Source organism: Macrotis lagotis, chromosome 1 (genome assembly GCF_037893015.1).
Source record: "Macrotis lagotis isolate mMagLag1 chromosome 1, bilby.v1.9.chrom.fasta, whole genome shotgun sequence".
Taxonomy (NCBI): Eukaryota; Metazoa; Chordata; class Mammalia; order Peramelemorphia; family Peramelidae; genus Macrotis; species Macrotis lagotis.
This window is the reverse complement of record NC_133658.1, coordinates 823683551-823702816: the sequence shown is the minus strand read 5'-3', so window position 1 is coordinate 823702816 and position 19266 is coordinate 823683551. Positions and strand designations below refer to the sequence as shown.

Genomic DNA, 19266 nt, shown 5'->3' with positions numbered 1-19266 from the left:
CTGTTTCCTGAGGTGTAGAGGTGACCCTGGATTCTCAAAATCTGTATAAGGGAGCAGAAGTTAACTTGAAAATTCTTCTTAATGGCCTCATGGTGGACCATTTATCTATTATTTGGAAATTAATTCCAATAGAGATAGAATTCACCCCTAGAATGGTGACCAAGGGATTCTTCCTCTTCTTTTTTTTTTTTTGGTACACTAGCTTATGAAGATTATAAAATTATAAATTGATTTTAATTATATTTTTTAAGATTTAATCATACTGGGAGCTGCTAGGTGGTGCAGTAGATAGAGCACCGGCCCTGGAGTCAGGAGGACCTGAGTTCAAATTTGACCTCAGGCATTTAATAATTACCTAAGTTTGTGACCTTGGGCAAGTCACTTAACTCCATTGTTTCGAAAAAACCAAAAAAAAATTTAATCATACTGGCATAAATTTGCTACTTTTTTTTTCACTCTTACTTCATCTTCTCTCCTTCACTTCTGAGCTGAATTTGATTGATCTTCCATTTTAATTAAGAATAGTGTAGTTTTGGTCTGACTGGTTCCATGAAATATGAAGAATGCTGATTTTTACTCTGTTTTTCCTTCAGGGATTGCACAGAATCAAGGCCACATGGAAGCCAAGCGTTCTCTTTCTTCTGGAGCTCGAGCCCAGGTTAGATTGGAGCATTCTGCTTCCTTGAGATATGTTTGCTGTGTTGTTTGATTGCTTTCAATAAATCTCAGTGTTCTATTTTCATATGACAATTGCAAATTAACATAAATGGATCTTTACATTCTTTCTTTGATACGGTATAAGTGTTATGATATGGCTGGTTATGTCAAAATATATCTTCTGAAACATCAAAAAAATGGAAAAAGTCTAATAGAACGTGACTAGCCATCCCACACGGATTTTTATTGATCCTACCCACCATGAGTCAGTGTGAAAAGGTGTGATAGTTTCATTTAATCTTGTCATTTTGATGAACTGTCATCAATTTTACTAAATTTTAGTCTTTCATTGATTATTATTTTCTTTTCATTTGTTATATCACTAACTTATTTTTGTAAAAAAAACCCATAAAATCCTGTAATCACATCATTTTCACATTACTTAAATATTTATATGATTCTGTGATGCCAGTCATGTGTTTTCCCTCGTATGATGCATATTCTAATACATAATTCATTCATTCATGCATTCCCATTTAATACACATTTATTGAAGGAATACTGTGTCAGATCAAGTCAACAAGATTCAATAAGCACTTAGCTTTTACCAGGATTGTGCTAGGTCTTGGGGACACTGACAAAATTACAACTGTCCTTGTTCTTAAGAAGTTTAGATTCTGTCAAGAGTGTAAGGAACAATAGGAGCTAAGAGAAGTAAATACAAAATATTGAGATTTTTTTTTGTCAGATGCGATTTTTATTGGCACCTGCACCCGATCTGTAGCTTAAGTCTTTGAGACACTAATGGACTTGTCCAGGGTCCCTAAGCTGACATGTCAAGGCTTCCTGGGTACGAGGCTGACTAGTTCTCTGAATCATACAGATAAAAAATACAGATGTAAGTTAGATACACAGTAATTCTGGGACTTTGGGTGACCTCACCTGGGATGTGGCCCTTCAGCCAGAGGATAAAATGAGATAACCTATGCAGAGGCAAAGGGAGATGGAAAGTTATGGACAGAGAATAGGAAGGAGGACAGTTTGACTGGATAGACTATTGATTTGATGTAGCTAAGTAAGTAATAAACTTGGAAAAGAAGACTGGAGTCAGATGAAGGGATTTAAAAATGCCAAACTGGGAATTTGTATTTCATCCTGCAGGCATATAGGAGCCACATCCGTTTCTTGAGCAAGGACAGTGATGTGATCTGAGCTGTGCTTTATGAATATCATATTTGCAGTTATGTGGAGGAGAGGAGAAAAGAAAGTGAGAGAAAGGATCAGTTAGGGTTAGCCTCAGAATCAGTAAGACATGGATTCAAGTCCCAATTTATCTTTGTGACTCTGAGCAAGTCATGATTTTAGTGCTATAGGCAAATTTAGGGAACACTTAGCCATCTGAATTGGTAGAGTCTGTCTCCTCTCCAGAAGCCTCTTTACTGGATTTACAGAGAGGGGTTCAGATGATATATAACTGAGAAGGAGAAACAAAAATTATTTTTCTCTCTTTGATTCTTTTAATACAAGAATTATATTTAATGTAGTTTAATTTGATGACTTTAATAGAATTTAATAAAATAATTGTCTTGCTTAATCAGTTAAAAACTTATTAACTGCCTACTGTGGGAATATAAAAGGCTGCAAAAGACCCATCCTGCCCTCAGGCAGTTCACAATCTAGTGGACTGTGATTTACCTAGGCTGCTATTAAAATTATTGTCATTTGCATTTATTAAGCTTGTGCCCGCTGAATCTACTAGAGGTAGCCCAGATGTGTTGGACGCCAAGCTGAAGCTAGCCTTAAGCAATGGCCATAATGTACACAGCTGTGGTCATTTCCACACTGAAAACTGAGAGCTACCTCTACCTACTGCTACTATGAATATTTCACAGAGACATGGCAATATCTCTTACTATGCTTGAAAGATATTAAACTGAGTGCTGTCTGAAGAGGACTATGTTCCTTGGAGCTTTTTTAAAGACCTCTGCCTTGTTCTTATACCCCCAGTGGAGGACTGGACAGGTTGGTGTATTTGGGCTGTAATCCCTCCCTCCTTCAGAGATGGCTGCATTCCATTCAAGACTCTCTGCAGTCATTAGTGGACAAATAAATATGTGATTCTATGTTGGTTCCTGACTGCTGACAGTAGTAAGAATACATTTTTCTCTCTTAACCAAGCTGATGAAAATCCTTGAGACTGAGTGATTGTGACTAGAAGATCTCATATCCTTATTTGGTAGAAACTCATTCCAAAGAATTCCTAATTTAAATGATTCCTGAATTTGGTGGCATTATCAGGCAGCATAGTCCTCCATAGTTTAGGATGTTGCCCAGGCTCCCATGTGGCCTCTGACAATGCATTCAACCAGAGGGCTTGAAATCCACCAGGCCTCTAATAACTAAACCTGAGCAGCCGGCAAATGTCCAACAAACATCAGCATGTTACCAGACTCAAGAAATGTTCCTTTGATGCCTGAATATCCCTTAGCTGACATACCAACTGTCTGTCATATAGGATGAGAGCAGAATGGTTTATAGAGGCGTTGGAGTGAGAACTAACTATAGAACATGCCAAATATGCTTTTGATCAGGGAACCTTATAGAAGAAACATTAATGGGGTGGAGGGAAAAATTGAATTGATTTTCTAGACAGTCCTTTAAACACTCCTTTTTAGGGGGTGGGGGGTTAGAAAGAATGATCATCTTGAAAATAGAAAGCCCAAGTGTGTCAGTTATTCACCATAACTTTGAGGAGGTCATTGGACTTTTCAGAACTTTGTTTTTTTTTCCCATATCTAAAATGGAATTATAATACCTGCCTTGCCCTTGCACATGCAGGGGTGCATACACACATACAGAGTTTCAAAAGTCTTAAGTTACAAAAGCTTGAAATAAGTTCTTGTGTGTCTTTGAAGCTATAAAACATTATTGTAAATTTTAGTTAACAACAGCAAAATATTATGGATTTGTCTGCCTTCCTTAAAACATACAAAATATAATTTAATCTTTTCTTGCTGATTTGATAGGAATGTGTTTTATTGTATTGAGCCATTGGTATGGTTAGTTATGTTAGCTCCTCCCCTAAATGTCTTAAGAGCACTGGGATTTTCCTTCCTGCTTTTTATAGTTCCTTTATCTTCTCCTTTTGCTGCCAATTGTTGCTTCTAATCTACTCCCTATTTTTATAAACTGTTGTTTGGCTGTTGGCCAGGGAATACTTTGGCTCTCACAAAGAGTTCATGGTCTTTGTGATAGGTATTTAACTCTCCAAGGTTTTTTTTTTGGGGGGGGGTTGTTTATTTTTTCATTTTCTTCTGAGTTCAAGGTTTTATACTCCAGGATAGAATTTATCAGAAGACAGATAAGGTAGATGAGTGGGGATATTACTATAGCTAGAAGTCTAATAGTGGTCATTTGGGTGAGCAATATCATGCATTTATAGGCATTTAATAATGAAATATTTTTTGAATTGGATCATTTTTAATATAATTCTCCCCCCTTACACATACGCTCTAGAAACAAATTGATAAGATTCATCTTCCAGCTTTGTGTATTTTTATTTCTTGTGTCTAATACCTGGAATTTTCTCCCTCATAATTTCTCACCTCCTGACTTTATTGACTTCCTTGAAGTCTCAGCTAAAATCCTGTCTGTAAGAAGCCCTTCTGATGCTCACTGACTTGACTTGACTCAGAAGCCTTCCCTTGGATGCTGATGCCTGGAACCTAATCTGAGGGGTCCTTTGTTTATCTTTTAACTGGAAGAAAACAAAAGCTCCAAGCTTTCAAATAGCAGGTCACACAAAACTTGTTCCTGAGATTGGCACTTTGAATGACTTCTGCAATTGTCTTCAGGCCAGCTTTCTTCCCAGCTCTTATTTTGGTTATGACCTTTCCCCCATCTTTCGTTTGTCTATAATGCATCAGCTCACACTCAGGCAGTAGCTGGGATAGCAGCATTCTTCTGCTGTGTCTGTATTCACAGACAATCTGGCAAGCAAATTTAAAACCTTCTCAACATTTTAACTCTTAGCTAAATATTTTGCTCCTTAATATACCCAAACTTGAAGGACCTACACATGTCCTTGAAAAAAAAAATGAGAATTTTTGGTCTAATTCTATCCAAAGACCTTGAAGCTTTGTTGTTTCAGCAGGCCATTGGGGAAGTTTTGTTTGCAGGAATTGGATCATTCCTTTTGTTTGAGAAATTAAATCCCTGTGGTCCATTGAAATCATTAAAAAGTTCATTCCATTCTTTCCCTTTTGTTCTGATTCTTCCTTTATAACCTGAACAATATGGAGATATTTTTGACATGAATTACATGTATAACCTATATCAGATTGCTTGCTATCTTGGAGAAAGGAAAGGGAAGGAAGGGAGGGAAAAAAATTTGAAACTCAAAAATCTTAAAGAAATGAATGTTGAAAAGTATCTTTACATGTAATTGGAAAAAATAAAATACTATTCAGACAAAAAAAATTAAAAGTTCATTCCTCCTTAAAAACAATATTAACTTTAATGCTATAGGAGCCACTGTCAAGTCACTTTAAATAGTGTTATAAAAGTGAAAGGGCAAAGAAAACCAGTTTCCCCATAAATACTCATAATTCTTTCTTGGTTTTTTCCTCTCAGATAGCAGAGGATGGGTTTTTGTCTGCACTGAAGATGCTAGATGTGGGAAAGTGGCCAATTTTTGCCCTTTGTTCACCAGATGAACTGAAGTTAATTCGTCAGGCCTGTGTCTTTGGCAGTGCTGGCAACGAAGTTTTGTATTCTACAGAAAACGATGAGGTAATTTGCAGAACAAACCAACCAGTATCCATGTTTTCAGTCATTAGTCTCATACTGTAATTAATTGACTGATATTATCTTTTTTGTTGATCTCTAGACCATTGAAAAATAAGGAATTAAAATAAAATGAGCTTAGGGGTTAGAGGAGAGAAGAAGGGGGGGTGGTGTTAGAAGATTATGGATAGAATGCCAGGTCTGAAGCCAGGAAGACTCATCTTCCTGAGTTCAAATCTGGCCTCAGACGATTCCTAGTTGTGTGACCCCGGGCACGTCACTTAACCTTGTTGCCTCAGTTTCCTCATCTGTAAAATCAGCTGGAGGAGGAAATGGTAAACCACTCCAGCCTCATCTTCATGATAAACCTCAACTAGGGTTACAGAGAGTCAGACACAACTAAAAAAAAAATGACTGAATTACAACCAATATAATATATTCTTTCTCTTCCTTTGTGGGGTCTTGCTCATGCTTTAGCTTAGGATCATGATAACATCTTAGATTTAGAAGCAGTTCAGTCTGAGCCCAATAGACAGACAAGGAAATCAACACCCAGAGCTTTGCCGGAGGCTTCTCAGGCAGCTCCTGACCGGCACCTCCATGCTCTGATTCTAGCTGCATTCGCTTCGCTTAATTGATGCATCTTCACCAAGTGAGTCCACAAAGCTGAGAGTTTACTTTCCTGCAGGTCTTTGTGCTCGGCACCAATTGCAGTGGCTGCTTGGGAACAGGTGATATCCTTCATTCCATTGAACCACGTCGAGTCGATCACCTATGTGGCAAAAAAATAGCTTGTTTGAGCTATGGAAGCGGTCCCCACGTCGTCCTTGCAACGGAGGGTAATGTAGGAATACAGATCCCAGCCTTGAGTCTGGGCTCCCTTCCCTGTTCATAACACAGGTCTAGGTTCTGCCCCTGGGGTGAGGGAGCACCTGGTCATTGTTGCGACCTCACTGTTGAGGCCCCATTATAATTCTGAATCTGGTGTGACCTGTGCAGTAGGTGTGCAATAGAACCCTTGCAGTTCCAGGCAGATGGTGGCTCTGCCTCCATTTTGCTGTAGAGCTCCTTTGAGAGCACACTGGGCCAGTTTGGTTTGCAAAGGTAAATCCTACTTTGGTTGGAAGAAGCCTCTTCAAGAGGCATTAATTATCCCTGACTTCTCTGGAAAAGCTCTGGAATTTTTTGTACATCTTGCACAAATGGGCTGCTAGCCTCAGTCTTAGAAGAGCTAGAAATGGCATTTGATGAACTCTGTTTTATTTTCCCCAAATTTGGGAAAGAATAGTCAAATTACATAAGTCATCCCTTCAAGGGAATTGCATTGTATGTGGCAGAAATAAGAAAATCTACCCAGCTCAGATGTTTTAAAGTTTTAACAATTCATTTTTTCCTCAAAATGTAGTTGCCATTAAAAATGCAGTTATGACAACAAATATTATTACTAATAATATGGCATGGGTTTTTTAAAATATTGATGCCTTTTGTTTTTTAACATTACAGTCACTTCCTAGATATGCCTCTGAACCCTTTGTAATAAGGCCTTCCTTGTAACAAAGAAAAATAGTTAAGCAAAACCAATTAAGAGAGTGTGTCTAAGAGTTTATGCAATCTAATTTGCACCTATAATCCCTCACTTCTTTCCTGAAGGGAGCAAAGTATTTTATCTTTTTTTTTTTCAGGGCAGGATGGGTCATTATAGGAACTTATAAGGGTTATAAAGAGAAGCAATGAATATGATTTAAAATGAGAAAATCAGGTGGGAGAGAGGTGAAGGAATATAGACTGTAAGCTCCTTGAGGGCAGGAATGTTTTCACTTGTGTCTTTGTATCCCCACCATCTAGCATATTGCCTTGTATGTTTTAATGCTTAATAAATGTTTGCTGAATTGAATTGAATTGAGTGTAAGAATTATTTAAGCTAGAAGAATTGGGGCCAGTGGGAGAGCAAGATTTTGGATATGATTCTAAATGATTAGCTATGATTTCTGTTTCCACCATGTATAAGTCAAGAAGGGAAGGGGATTTGAAATTTGTCTTAGACAAAGCTTCATGAATATAAGGGTTGTTCAGAGTATTATCAAATCAGACTCTAAAGTTCATTCTCTGAATACTATTAAGAGTAAGGTTGACAATCATCTAATAAAATTGAAAAGGACTCCCATAATCTTACAGCTGAAGTAATTGAGGTCCATATAGTGGGAGTTACTCAGCCAGGTCTACCAGAGTTAGGATCACTCCTCCATGCTGTTTCTCCCCTTTGGTGAAGTGCCCACCCCATCAAAAAAAGTGTGAAAGAGAGACAAAATAGTGTCAATGTAAAAATTGATCTTTTGGGTTAACAGGGCTTCTTTTTAACCAAGAATATGGTTTACAGTAGGTGATAATTCCCTACCTCCTCCCCTGAGGAAGTTTTAAGTGGATCAAGTGGATCGTCACTTAGTTTTTAAAAAAGAAAAAGCTTTTTTAATGTATCCTGAAACCATTTAGTTTTCACACTTAAGTCCATACTCAAAACAATGTCAGAATTAGACAGATAATCTTGATGTTATCTAATGTCTTAGGAAAACAAATTAGAATTCTAAGAACTAAGGCAGCACCTTTAAAAACCAAGAAACATTAGCACTCCAAGAGTGTGAATAAAGCCTCTTTCTACCCATCAAGCCTCCTTCTTTATATTCTTCACAAGATAGATTTCTTTAAAGGAAGTCTAATATACTGAAAATAGCACCAGACTGAGACTCAGAAGACTAAAGTTCTAGTCTCAGTTCCTGTTTGTCATCAAGCAGTTCATTTAATCTGTCTGGGCTTTGGTTTCCTGATCATATAAGATATCAGTTGCATTAGTTGCTCTCTAAGGCCCATTCCAGTTCTTAAAAACTATGAACAGAATAATCTCAGGAAAGCTGGTTTGATGTTAGGGTTGCTTCAACACTGAATAAATATGCAAGAGAAATCAGTCCTCAATTTTCTCATGTAAAATGGAATTAATAATATTTGTGTTATCTTATTCACAGTACTGTAATAAGAAAAATGATTTATAAACTATAAAGTTTTAGTTATATGTGATTATTATTGTTATTGTTTCTGATATTTGCCCAATGTTGGCATTAGTGTAGTTTGGAGTTTAGCATAACATAATAATGCTACTTACTTTGAGGCAAGTGTCTCTGAGCAATTATAAGCTGTGAAACCATGGGTAGGCCATTTAACTTTTTAATGCCCTAGGCAACTTTCTAAAATCATAAAATATAGAAGTTCCCCATTGAGAGTTCCCCACTCTAATGAAATCAAAGGTCTGGACCTACTGCCTTCTTACAATAATACCAAAATAAAATCGCTATTTATTAGAAATAAATCTTCCAATCTTTAGGACTTCCTATCAGTTTTCTGTTCGGAAGAGTCACTGTTGCCCAGGCATGGAAACCAAAGTTTTGATTTTTCAAAAATTTTCTTTGCAGGCTGGATTTGGTGGGTAAAGCTCAGGAAGTAGATTGATATTCTAATTCAATTCCATCTATTAAATCATTATGGTACATAGTTGCTTTTAATAAAGATAATTCCCAAAGAAATTCTTTATCTTGCTCTTTTTTATTTTCAGAAGGAGAAGTGTATACCTGGGGCCATAATGCTTATAACCAGTTGGGCAATGGGACAACTAATCATGGTTTAGTACCCACCCACATCTCTACCAATTTAGGAAACAGAAAAGTCATTGAAGTGGCCTGTGGATCTCACCATTCCTTGGTGCTGACATCTGATGGTGAGGTAAGAATGCTCAATATAAATATATAACCTGTTCTCTCTAGGAAAAACATTAGAGAGATTCTTGTGACCATCCACTAAAACCTGGTCAAATGGTTGAGAGGATCTAAAAATTGACACATAAGTCTCTTAAACTTACCCCTTCCATTGTGGCTTGATCTTCTTCTCATTTATTAATAATCATTGGACTTGAATTCTAAATTTATCAATAAGAACTATAACTACCTATAACACTTTGAGTCTTTTCTGACATTGTTTTTATATTGTGATGGTGAAGTTCAAAAACCATGAGGGATGAATGTCTTTTACTGAAATAGCAGGAGGGTTCTAAGGAAAAAAGGTTTTGGCCAAATGTGGCAATCTCTGATATTTTACAAAAAATATTTTCTTAAGTGGAAAATACTTATCCAGTATTTTAAATGAACTCACACATATATACATGTGTGAGAAGCAGGCAGTATGGCATTGTGAGCATATGCAAATAAAACACTCATTATCAGATCCCAGTGCCAAGGAACAGGGTGATGCATAGGTCACTTCAGAGGCTTCCTTGCATGTGATCCCATCTGTCAGACTCTCCTGACCTCAGTTTCCTCATTTGTAAAAGATTACTATGATGTAAAAGGACTATAAAAGTGTGTCTTTGCTGTTATTAGCAAGAATTTCATTGTTCATTTGAGATAATTCTTGAGCTAATATGAATAAGATATTTCTGCTTTCTCCACTAACAGGTATTTGCCTGGGGTTACAATAACTCTGGACAGGTTGGGTCAGGCTCCACAGCCAACCAACCCATTCCCCGAAAAGTTACTGGCTGCTTACAGAACAAAATCACTACAACCATAGCTTGCGGCCAGATGTGTTCAATGGCTGTGGTGGAGAGTGGTGAGGTAAGAAGGAAGGTTCCACCAGAAATGGTGGATACTTTGAGACTTGTGTTTTTTTTTTTTAATTTATTTAAGGCAATGTGGTTAAGTGATTTGCCCAAGGTCACACAGCTAGGCAATATTAAGTATCTGAGGTCAGATCTGAATTCGGGCCCCCGACTCCAGGGCCGGTGCTTTATCCACTGCACCACCTAGCTGCCCCAAGACTTGTTTTTAAAAAAGCAACTTCTCATGGACTGCACCTATGCCTTCAGCAAACTGTATAGTCGTTATCATTTGGACTAGGGGCATTGTCTCTCTTTTTTGTTTTTTTGGTTTTTGCAAAGCAAAAATGGTATTAAGTGGCTTGCCCAAGGCCACACAGCTAGGTAATTATTAAGTGTCTGTGGCTGGATTTGAACTCAGGTACTCCTGACTCCAGGGTTGGTGCTCTATCCACTGTACCACCTAGCCACACCTGGGGCATTGTCTCTTATAGAAATATATATATATATATATATATATATATATATATATATATATATATATATATATATATATATTTTTTTTTTTTTTCTACAGCAATCCAAATCCTCCAACCCTTCATCACCTGGCTCCTTCTTGCCTTTTTACCCTTTGTCCTCCTATTCCCCATTTACTCTCTGCTCTAGGAGTGGTGGCCCCTGTGCTGTTCTTCACACAGTTGCTCCCACCTTTTGACTCTGAGAATTTTCTCTGGGGGGTTCCCCTTACTGAAAATTCTCTTCTGCCCCATCTCTGCCTCCTTCAGGTATTAGCCAAAATTCCACTGTCTGCAAGAAGCCTTTTCTGGGTCCCTTCATTGTCTGTGTTTTCCCTCTGAGAGTATCTGTGGTTACTGTGTGGAGACTCTACTTGGCCACACTTATCTCCTTTATAGTGGCAGCTTCTTGGGGGATTAGGGGGAAGGGACTGTTGGGGCTTAGGTTTGTGTGCCCACACTCGGTAGACCCTTAATACATTTGCATGTGGTAGATGATTAGTAAAGGCTTCTTGATTTTCTTGGTCTCTTTCAAGGTTTATGTCTGGGGATACAATGGAAATGGGCAGCTTGGCCTGGGCAGTAGCGGCAATCAGCCAATACCCTGCAGAATAGCAGCTTTACAAGGCATTCGGGTGCACAAGGTATGGTCATTGGGTCATAGTTTTCAACCCTCCACACAACAAAGTAGCCCCATGGTTTTTAATAGCATATGTGTGACAACCATTTTCTCCATGAAGAGTATGCCCCTCACCCATTCCATCGTTCTCCTTCCTCCCCAACAGGAAGGAAGTCCAAGTATTCTTCAGCAACTCTGTACTTTTATATCCAAGTATTTTTCAGCAGATCTGTGCTTTAGATCCAAGGAGTTCATTTCCTTGGTTATTTCTGTTCATCTCAACCCCTGCCCCATACTCAAGGGCTGAAGCAGACCAGGTCACCGTATCTCAACCATGCACAGGAATGATCATGATAGCCTTCCCTTCAGCATCACCTGTACCTGTGCTGTCTCTGTGATCTTGAGCTCTGAGCTTCCTCTCTTTAATCTTGAGCTCCTCTCCATCCAACTCTTCCTCTGGCAAATTTCTCCAGTCCTAGTCTTTGTCCTTGTGGTGACCTTGGGGCCTTGTAGCACATCCTGTTCTCCAGTTCATCACTGCTGATATTCCTTGTTTTCACGGATTTATAGTGACCATTTCAGCTATCCACCATCCTTTGTCCTTGAATCCCTTTGCTCTCTTGTTCTCTTGCCACTTATATTTTGCCAAACTCCACCTTCAGATGTTCAGCTACCTTTTCTACTTGGCTGAGAAAGTCATGGAAACTAGGATAGATTTGTTTTTTTATTCCTTCCCCCCCCAACAAATTATTTATTTTTACCAATTATGGGCAAAGATAGTTTACAACAATCATTTTTTTTTGTAAGATTTGAGTTTTACATTTTGCTCCCTCCCTCCCTTCCCCGTGTTTTTTATTCTTAATGGGGTCCTCATTGCTGCACCTTATTCTTCCCTGATTGACTATCATACTCTCTACAAGAGCTATTGCACCCCTCCTCTTTTCCATTTCCCCATTCTCCTCATCCTCCTCCCCCTCAGGAGCATTGTACAATAGCAGCTAGAGCAGAAGCTTTTTTCCAAAGAGCTTAATTCATTCAATCAGGATCCATTGGCTGGAGCCGTCTTGCTAAGTGATTGTTTCTGCTGTCTATTTCTTTATGCAACTCTTACAAAGCTAGCTGTCTGAGCCCTTGCTGAGCCCTCCTGTCTTGCCAGATTCTTCATTCTCTCAGCAATTTCTATTGAAGACATTTCCATCTTTCTAGTCACTGAAGTGTAAACTTCAGTGTGATCCTTAATCCAATATTTGTATCCTTGAGATAGTCTTTGTAAAGTTCAGTATTCTTTCCCTTTCTCCCCTCCTTCCTCATCTATAGTTTAAATAAAGAAATTCTTAACACAGTAGCCTGGGGCATAGTAGACATTTAATAAATGCTTATTTTCTTCCCTCCACCTCCTCATTCTCCTTTCGCTTACATATCCAGTCAACCGCCCAACTGACAGTTCTGCCTCAACATTTTCCACATCTTCTTTTCGCTCTTTTGACTGCTATTCTAGTTCAGGTCTTTGTTATCTCTTAGCAGTAACCTTCTAATTGATCTCCCTGTTTCCCATTTCTTTTCTCCCTCATATATCTGTCCAGTGAATTTTTTAAAAGCACAGCTAGGACCATGTGGTTCGCTATTATCTTTAGCTCAGAACACAAACTCCTCAGCCTAATATTTAAAAACTCTCTTAAACGGTTTTTTAAATTTTCTAGACTTATTTTGTTTCTTTTTTTACATAGTAATTTATACAATATTTCAGCCAAATTGGAATATTAGATCTTCCTGTAACTCTGCTCTTGATTTCTCATCTCTTTGTCTTTGCTTCTTCCTTCATGATCTTTCAACTAGAGTTGCATCCATATTAGTTTGCTAGGTGTAAAATTGGAGCAGCATTCTTTTCCTTTCTTTCCTTTCTTTCTTTTGTTTTATTAAAATTTCTTCTCAATTACATGCAAATAATTTTTAACATTTAAAAAAATTTTGAGTTTCATATTCTTCTTTCTCCCATCCTTCCTCCTTGAGAGGATAAGTAGTTTGATATGAATTTTTTGTGTACAGTCATGCAAAAGAAAATGTAGATCAAAACCCACAATAATTAAAAAGTTAAAAAAGGATGCTTCATTCTGCATTCAGACTCTATCATTTGTCTTGGTCAATATTTTTTTGAGAGTTTCTAAGCCATCCACAGTTGATCATCATGCAATATTGCAAATGTGTACACTGTTCTGGTTCTGCCCACTTCATACTATATCAGTTCACTTTGAGTCTTCCACATTTTTCTGAAACCATACTGCTTACTTTTTCATGGCCCAGCAGTATTTTCTCACAATCATATACTACAACTTTTTCAGCCATTCTCAAATTGATGGCATCTCCTCAATTTCCAGTTTTTTATCATCTCAATAAGAACTGCTATAAATATTTTTGTACCTGTAGATCCTTTCCCATTTTCTTTGCTCTCTTTGGGATGAAGATCTAATTGTGATATTGTTAGATCAAGGATATTGCAGTTTTATGTCTCTTTGGACATAGTTCCAACTTGTTCTCCAGGATGGTTGGATCAGTTTCCAACTCTACCAAGAGAACATTTGTGTCCCAATTTTCCCTCAGATGCTAGTTAGTTTTCTTTTCTATCATATGATATCTCAGAATTGAATTTGTATTTCTCTAATCAATAGTTATTTAGAACATTTTTTCATATGACTAAAGATAGTTTTGATTTCTTCTGAAAATTACCTCTTCATATCTTTTGACCATATATCAATTGAGGAATGACTCATATTCTTATAAATTTGATGCATTTCTCAATGTATAAAAGGAATGAATCATTTATCTGAGAATTTGCTATAAAATTTCCTTCTCTGCTAGTTTTCTACTTTCCTTATAATTTTGGTTGCACTTATGCAAAAACTTTTTAATTTAATGTCAAAATTATTCATTTTATATCCTATAACACTTTTTATCTCATTTGGTCATAAATTATTTTATTATCCATAAATCTGACAGGTAAAATATTTCATGTTCCCTTAATTTGCTTGTGATATCACCCTTTATGACTAAATCATACCCCCATTTGATCTTTTCTTCTATGCCTTTTCTTCCAAATTGCTTTCTAGTTTCTCAAGCTGGATCTAAGAGTTTGTCAAACTGGATTATTATGATCATTTACTGCTATGTATTATATACCTAATCTAGTCCACTGATTGGGCAGCATTGTTTTTAAAAAGATTTCTGCCATTGCCTTTTGTTAGCTGTAGGGTTAGAAAGGACAATTACCTTCTTTTCTTGTACAGGAGAAAGAATGAGTTGATTTTCAAATACCAGACTTACGCTCTCCATAAGAAAGAGGTGATCTTAGTGTTTTTTACAGAGCCAGTGTCCTCCCCTTATGGTTTTCTTCCAATAGTCCCAAAAGGTTTTGACTAGTTTTTGTTAGTCTTTTACATTGTTTCCGTGCTATACATTGATCTCAGTTGAATATGATGAGAGAGTAATCATATCCTTAAGGAAAAAAATAAAGTATAAGAGATAGCAAAATTACATAAAAAGATAACAGTTTTTTTCCTAAGTTAAAGGTAATAGTCTTTGGTCTTTGTTTAAACTCAACAATTCTTTCTCTGGATACAGATGGTATTCTCCATCGCAGAGAGCCCCAAATTGTCCCTGATTGTTGCAGTGATGGAGTGAGCAAGTCTATCAAGGCTGATCATCGCTCCCATGTTGCTGTTAGGGTATATAATGTTTTCCTGGTTCTGCTCATCTTGCTCAGCATCAGTTCATGCAAATCCTTCCAGGCTTCCCTGAATTCCCATCCCTCCTGGTTTCTAATAGAACAGTAGTATTCTGTCACATACACACACACCCCACACACAGTTTGTTAAGCCATTCCCCAATTGAAGGACATTTTCTTAATTTCCAATTCTTTGCCCCTACAAACAGGGCTGCTATGAATATTTTTGTACAAGTGATGTTTTTACCCTTTTTTATCATCTCTTCAGGGTATAGATCCAGTAGTGGTATTGCTGGATCAAATGGTATGCACATTTTTGTTGCCCTTTGGACACAATTCGAAATTGCTCTTCAGAGAGGTTGGATGAGTTCGCAGCTCCATCAACAGTGTATTAGTGTCCCAGATTTCCCTCATCCCTTCCAACATTGATCATTGTTCTTTCTGGTCATGTTGGCCAGTCTGAGAGGTGTGAGATGCTTTACCTCAGAGATGCTTTAATTTGCATTTCTCTAATAAGTAATGGAAATCTTTTTATCCTTAAGGGATGAAGGTGGATGCCAGGGAATTTGGTCTGTTGTCTGGTAATTGCTAAACTGCCCTTGCAAATGGATTCAAACAATGAACATTTTTTAGCAACTAGTCCTCATTTCCAATTTACAGCTAGTCATGTTGTTCTTCACACTGGTAATCAATCATGTACTGTTTTTCCCATCTATGATGCTACCTTCTATTCTTGAGACTCCTTTATCTATTAAGCGGAGCTATATGGGGGACTTGACTTTTCTGAGGGGGGGCCTCAGACTCTGCTTATTGACAAATTCATGTTTTGCCAACAAATTGATTGTGTTTGGAACTCTGTGCCTCAGTTTATTTTGATTTTAATTTTAATAGATACAAATAGTTAAAATAATTTAAATGATCATATCACTTTTTTTTTGGCTTTGAAATTGACACTAGAGGGCTAGGCCCTAGAGAGTTGTGTTTTATCCTCCCCAAGTAAGTATATTTTATTTCTGTCAATTTGCCAGTATGAGTGGATTTGTTTTTCTCTTTACAGGTTGTCTGTGGCTATGCACATACATTAGTGTTAACAGATGAAGGCCACCTGTATGCTTGGGGAGCCAACTCTTATGGCCAGTTGGGTACTGGCAATAAAAGTAACCAGCCTTATCCTACTCCAGTCTCTGTGGAAAAGGACAGGTAATATTTACATTTTCAAGAAATAATCATGCAGCCTCAGTGAGCAAGGAATAGATAAGACAAAAAAAAAAAGAAGGAATTTACCTCTTTTATTATTAGATTCATGTGTTTTGGTGGAGTTGAATTGGTAGTGAACTCTGGACTTTTGACTATCGTCATAGAGTACTCCCAGAGGGAAAACTCCCTTTACCACTGTAGATGTATAGTTCACCTGTAACTTATAGTCTTAGAGTAGTGAGAGCTTGATTGCCTATGGGCATGGGGACAACCAGGAGAAAAGCTTTGAGACAGATGAAGTGTTGGGTAAGGAACATTGAAACCAGTATGATTAGATGTAGAGTACATGAAGTTATTATGAAAAAGTGGAATGAGAGTGGTTTGTACCAAAGAAAGGAATTTCTGTTTTGTCCTTGAGGTAACAGGGAGTTCCTAGAATTTGTTGAGTCAAAAGAAGTGTTTTGTGTGTGGGGAGGGGATTAACACGGTTAGAGATGTACTTTAGGGAAATCATTTTGGCAGTTGTTTGAAGGGTAAATTAAATTAGAGAAAGCTAAGGGAAGCAGTCTTGTTAGAGGACTATTGTTCAGTCAAGAGAGTAAAACATCAAATTAGTGTGGTGACTATATGAATAGAGAATAGGGGTTTGTATATAAGGTATATTGTGGAGGTAGAAACCACAAGATTGGGCAACTGATTGGATATGAAGAGAGTAAAAGTGAGGAGCTGAGATTAAAACCCAGACACCTGAGCTTCTGGGGTGATTATAATTTCCTTTCCTCAAAAGAAATTGAAAAGTTTAGGAAGAGGATAGATTTTAGAGGAAAATTTAGCAATTTTCTAATGTGATAATTAAGATTAACAATGAAAACAGACAATTTGTTTTGAGGAATAGTGACCATTAACTAACCCCTTGTAGGATAGCAATGTAATTCAGCCAAACAAAGCACTAGGGAAGATTCAAAGTTTAGCTAAAACAAAGTCCTTGATCTCATGCAACCTGTATTCTTAATAGTCATATATCAAGCAGGGCTGGAATTAGAGCCTCATTCATTTTTTAGCTGTTTTTCAATGAATAAAAATCTATTTTTCTCTTCTCTCCCAACTCTCTTCCTACTCCATCAGAAAAAAAGAACAAAACTTTTATAACAGTTATGCACAGTCAAAACTGTTCAAAAAACAGGAGTCTTGTACTTTGAATCTTCACCTCTTAGTCAGGAAGTATCACAAATAAGTCCTCTAGAATCATGTTTGGTTTCTGTATTGATCAAAATTCTTAAGTCTTTTGGAGTTGTTGGTCTTTACAAGTGCTATTTCATTGTGTAGCCTGTTCTGGTTCTGCACACTTTGCTCTGCATCAATTCATATAAATTGTCCAGGTTTCTCAGAAAAGAACAAAGGAGGTGCAGTTAGATGAAGCAGTGGATAGAATAACCAGCCCTGGAATCAAGAGTACCCAAATTTAAATGTGGCCTCAGACACTTAATGCTTACTTAGCTGTGTGACCTTGGACAAGTCACTTAACCCTAATTTCTTTCAAAAATAAAAAAGTTTAAAAAAAGGAAAGAGCAACAGAGCATGAGGCAGTCTATATATGAGGCCCCCTAACAGGTGAAATGAGCTTTAAGTAATTTTAGCCTATTAATAAAAACCTGGCAAAATCTTTCTCTCAGAATTTGCTTCTTGGTGTGAGTCCCATTTGGCATCACTGGTCTTAGGTCAAGACCAAGGCACCTAATCATGCTGAGGCCCAGAGTTTCTCTTATAATTCTCTCTAATTTTTTTCTCATAACAAGCAGCTCTGTTAGTAAAGCCCAAGTTTCAACACTGATTTCCAATGTGGAACAAGGGAGATCAAATCAGGACTAATGGGTGTTGCTTAGGGGGAGGGGGAAGAGGTAGTCCCCTTTTATACATCCCAGCTCCTTTCATAGTATGGTTCCCTTCCACATAATTTCTATTTTCATACAGCCCCTTCTATTTTCACACAACCCCTTCTCTCCAGGCCCTAGTTACACCCCTCAACTAGTCTCCCCACCTCAAGTCTCTTCCCACTTGAATCCACCTTCCACTCAGCTGCCAGAATGATTTTCTTAAAGTAAAATTCTGGCCACATCACTTTCCTACTCAATAATCTCCAGTGGCTCTTATTTCTTTAAGGATCAATTGTAAACTCTTTTGTTTGGTATTTAATGCCCTTTACAACTTAACTTTCAGTTGACCTTTCCAATCTTCTTAATATTTCGCTTCTTTCTACATGCCAACTATACTGTATTACTTGCTATTCCTCTCACATGTTATTCATCTCCCATCTCTCTCTGCCTTTGTACTGGTTGTCTCTCATTCCTGGAATGCTTTCCCTTCTCACCTCCACCCCTTAACTTCAGGACTCAGCTCAAATGCCACCTTCAACAAGAGATCCTTTCCAGTATCTCCAGCTCTGCTAGGTTGGGCCTTGAGTAGTAGCTATTCTTGTCTTTGGAGCTTTTCTTAAGGTCTTTCCATTTTGGAAAGTCATTCAGTCATGATCTTAGCTGGGACAGCCTGCAAGAGCCCAAGAACTCTATATGATACAGGATAGAACTATTATAGTGAAAGGACCTCAGTTCAAATACTGGCAATTCTTCTTGATCTTTCTGGGTCTCGATCTTTCTAACCGTAAATTGTGAAAGAGGATTGGACAGATGACCATGAATGACCAGCTTCCAACTCTAAACTTAGGATCATGTGATTGTTGCTTATAGAACATTTTGACCTACCTTGATCACTTGGTAAGTGTTTTTAGAAGATGTAAAAGCCCTTGTTCATAGAACACAGAATTTTATATTTGGCAAAGACCTCTAGGGTTATCCCAACCCATATCTGAAAAGGAATCTCATAACATACTTGGCTAGGGGTCATCCAACCAAGTATTAGTGCATATATTGTAACTTTCTAAGCCCCAGCCCCTAACCTCCCAAGTGTTATTTCCTTAAAGGCAAAACCCATCACATTTTCTTTGAGTCACTGTAACTAAATTATCAGTATTCCATGTTTCTTAGGGTTGTTCTGGGAATCACTGGTCCTAGAGTTGCTTCACCTGGGCCTTTTGCTTATGACCTTAGAAGGCCTCACTTTATGAAACCACCAAAATGCAGGA

The 19266-nt window shown here is 37.7% G+C and overlaps 1 protein-coding gene across 6 annotated transcripts in view; it reads left to right on the top strand.

Moving 5' to 3' along the window:
- Positions 1–19266, top strand: part of RCBTB2 (RCC1 and BTB domain containing protein 2) — a 162970-nt gene that overhangs the window by 124333 nt on the left and 19371 nt on the right. For all 6 annotated transcript variants that reach the window (XM_074217124.1, XM_074217123.1, XM_074217126.1 and 3 more), the window contains 7 exons: positions 594–658; positions 5290–5448; positions 6131–6281; positions 9044–9210; positions 9939–10097; positions 11130–11237; positions 15988–16130. In XM_074217124.1, coding sequence (XP_074073225.1) covers positions 617–658; positions 5290–5448; positions 6131–6281; positions 9044–9210; positions 9939–10097; positions 11130–11237; positions 15988–16130 — 929 coding nt within the window. In that variant the 5' untranslated portion in view covers positions 594–616. The remainder of the gene's footprint in view (positions 1–593; positions 659–5289; positions 5449–6130; positions 6282–9043; positions 9211–9938; positions 10098–11129; positions 11238–15987; positions 16131–19266) is intronic.